The sequence below is a fragment of the Vicugna pacos genome, chromosome 6 (assembly GCF_048564905.1).
Source record: "Vicugna pacos chromosome 6, VicPac4, whole genome shotgun sequence".
Classification (NCBI taxonomy): Eukaryota; Metazoa; Chordata; class Mammalia; order Artiodactyla; family Camelidae; genus Vicugna; species Vicugna pacos.
In genome coordinates, this window is record NC_132992.1 from 929,583 (window position 1) to 933,332 (window position 3,750).

At 40.1% G+C, this 3,750-nt stretch overlaps 1 protein-coding gene across 1 annotated transcript; it reads right to left on the bottom strand.

Moving 5' to 3' along the window:
- Positions 1-2,454: 2,454 nt before the first annotated feature.
- On the bottom strand, positions 2,455-3,352 carry LOC140696720 (endogenous retrovirus group K member 7 Pro protein-like). The gene is given in 2 exon segments (XM_072962157.1): positions 2,455-2,583; positions 2,585-3,352. Coding segments are annotated over 2 exon segments (897 nt in total).
- Between the last annotated feature and the right edge of the window lie 398 nt (positions 3,353-3,750).

Consider the following 3,750-nt stretch of genomic DNA (forward strand, 5'->3'; position numbering starts at 1 on the left):
CCTCTCCCCCACATTAAAACTGGATCGGGGCCAGCCCATTGATTAGTAAGTGGATCCTTCCATCTCACCAAAGGATGGTGAGAAGGTTTTTTATTCCAAAAACGCTGGGCAGCCGAATTGCCTTTGATATCATAGGTTAAAAAATTTAAAATGAAAAGAGCATGATGTAAATAGTTTTGTGGAGTAAGGGGACATAGTTCCCCCTTTTTTAACTTTAGAATTTGGTTTTTAAGAGTTTGATGACAGCGCTCCACAATACCTTGCCCTTGAGGGTTATAGGCAATTCCAGTCTTATGCTCTATTTTTAAAGTTTGACAAAAGCGTTGAAACATTCGGCTAGTGTAGCCAGGGCCGTTGTCGGTTTTTAGCACACGAGGTTGGCCCATAACAGAAAAACATTTTAAAAGATGATTAATACAATGTTTGCTTGCTTCTCCAGTTTGTAAAGTAGCATGGATAAAACCTGAATAAGTGTCAATGCTGACATGGACAAATGGAGTGTTACGAAATTCTTTAATATGAGTAACATCCATTTGCCAGAGATGATTAGGTAAAAGTCCCCGAGGATTTACTCCATAGTGAGGGACAGAAATTGTAGTAGGACAAGCAGAACAGGTTTTTACAATTTGACGAGCAGCTTCGCGAGGAATTTTAAATTGCAGCCGCAAGCTATGACTATTTTGATGGTGAAGCGCAAGAGATTGTTTTGCTGCCTCAAGGGCTGGAAAAAGTTGAGTAGCTCGGTCAATATTAGCATTGCCTTCAGAAAGAGGGCCAGGTAAATTAGTGTGTGCACGTAGATGACCAAAATAGCAAGGATGACGGCGGCTGCGAATAATAAGCTGTACGTCGAAAATAAGCGGTTAACGTATGAATTAACAGTGCCAATAAAGGGAACAGTTTCTAAAATTTGTAAGGCACGAATGATATATTGGCTATCAGAAAAAAGATTACAGGGCACATGCTGTACTGCTATTAAAGCAGCTTGAACTGCAAGTAATTCTACAACTTGAGCTGAAGTTTGCGACGTCTGCCAAGAAACAGTTTCATCTTTAATAATATAGGCAGCAATACCATTAGATGATCCATCAGTAAATACGGTAATAGCTGAAGAAAGAGGAGAGTGAACAGTATTCTTTGGAAAGAGAAATGGATGCAACTTTGCAAATTGAATCAATTTATCAGCTGGATAATGGGTAGTAATACGTCCCGGAAAATGAGCCAGAGCTAGGGCCCATGAATCATTAAATCGTTGCAATTGAGTTTGTTGTTCCCCGGTGTATGGGACGGTGATATAATGTGGATCTCTTCCCAAATATAAGATTGAGGCAGAGCGTCCTTCAGCAATTAAGGAGCAAACTAAATCAGGATAAGCAGCTAAAGCTTTTGAAGGGGAAACATGCATATGTATCCAATACATAGGACTATGCTGATAAAGCACTCCAGTTGGCATATGAGGAGTGGGTAAAATAAGTAAACCCCATTCTTGATTATAGTCACAGTAAGTACATTGCTGATTTTCAATGGCTTGTTCTACTTCTCGTAAAGCCAAAGAAGCTTCAGCGGTCAGCTTTCTAGGAGAACGAGGATTAGTATCTCCTTTAAGAATGTCAAACAAAGGCTTTAAAGTTCCAGTTGAAAGTTTTAAATAGGGACGAATCCAATTAATATCGCCCAAAAACTTCTGAAAATCATTCAAAGTTAGGAGGGAATCCGTACGTAGCTGAATCTTTTGTGTTTGAAAAGTAAAATTATGTAAACGGAATCCCAAATATGCATATAGACAAAATCGCTGAACCTTTTCATCAGCAATCTGAAGGCCAAAAGTTTTTAAAGAAATCAACATTTGATCAAATACAGTTAATAAATAACCTTCTTGAGAGTGTGCAATTAAAATATCATCCATATAATGAATCAAATAAACGTCTGGGTATTTCAGACGGATAGGCTGTAATGCTCTAGCAACAAACTTTTGACATAAGGTGGGGCTGTTTGCCATACCTTGAGGCAAGACTAGCCAGTGATAACGTTGCATAGGTTCCTTGAAATTTGTAGAGGGAACACTGAATGCAAACCTTTTGCAATCATCGGGATATAAAGGAATAGTATAAAAACAATCCTTCAAATCAATTATAATTTTATAAGTTCCTTCAGGAATCGCCATAGGAGTAGGCAGACCAGGTTGTAAAGAACCCATCAATTCCAAAGTCTCATTTACTTTACGTAAATCCTGCAACAATCTCCATTTACCAGACTTCTTTTTTATAATAAATATAGGAGAATTCCAAGGTGATTTAGAAGGAGCAATATGTCCGCTGTCCAATTGTTCCTGCACCAATTGTTTAGCGGCGGCAATTTTTTCTTGAGAAAGGGGCCATTGAGGAACCCACACAGGCTGATCGGATTTCCATACGATAGGGTCTGCATGAGCTGCAGGATGATCAAAGGCCCCCATTAAAAATGCCCTAAGCCTTTTCTATCTCTCTTTCCTTTAACCTGTAGGGGTTGAGTAATTCCCTGGTTATGCTTTCCTAAACCTTGATTTGGGTATGGTCCTTGTGACAGCAATTGTTGAGTAATCGTAGGATTTAGGACTATACAAAAATACTCCCATGTTTGACATAATATCTCTTCCCCATAAATTAACAGGTAAATTTGGAAGGATATATGGTTGAAATATCCCAGAAAGTCCCTCCTCATCTTTCCAGGAAAGAAAAGCGGAACTTTGTTCTGGATTATGAGACTGGCCAATTCCTTGTAACATAGAGAGAGCAACTTGCTTTGGCCAATTCTCCGGCCACTGAGAAGCGGCAATCACAGAAATATCTGCTCCAGTGTCTAAAATACCTTTAAACTTCCTTCCTTGAATTTCCAAAGTCAGTTCAGGCCTTTGATCACTAATTTGTTGTATCCAATAAACATCAGAAGAACCAAAACCTGCAGTGCCTCTTTTACGTTCAGTTTTAGTTTTTCCTGTAGCAATAGTGGGCAAAAGAATTAATTGAGCAATACGTTGTCCTGCAGGAATGGCTGTTATAGTTCGTGGAGAATGGGCCATTACCTTAATTTCTCCTTCAAAATCAGAATCAATTATTCCAGGAGCAATAAGCAATCCTTTCATGGTTGTGCTACTCCGCCCTAATAATAATTCCACACTGCCGTAGGGCAAAGGCCCATAAATTCCAGTAGGAAGAGCTTGCATTCCCATTTCTGGGGTCAATACTGTGTAGGTGGTGGCACAGAGGTCCAGTCCTGCACTCTCTGGGGTTGCTCTATAGAGGTCTGAAATACTTGGTTGGGAAGAAATGGATTGTGGCTGACCTGAGAGGTTTCCTGAATTGCCCCGTAACATTGTTTCGGGGCCTGGGGCTGGCCCCTCACCCAGTTTCCCTGGTTCAGAAGTTGTCCATTTATGTCAGTTTTAGACCGACAATCCTTAGCCCAATGTTTTCCTTTTTTACATTTAGGGCATAAACCTGGACCCATACTTAATGTATTTTGGCCTGTTGGTTGTTGTCCTCGTTTAGGACATTGATTTGCTCGGTGTCCCAACTGTCCACAGGCATAGCAACTGCCAGGAGGTCCAGCAACTCTAGAAGTTCCCTGAAAATTTCGTTTAGGACGGTTTTGTTGATATAAAACCTCTTTTACTGTTTTTCCTTGTAAAGCAGCGGCTAAAGCTACTCCTTGAACATAGGAGGGTCCTATGTCAGCACAAATTCGTATAAAATCAGCCAAATTACTCTTTTT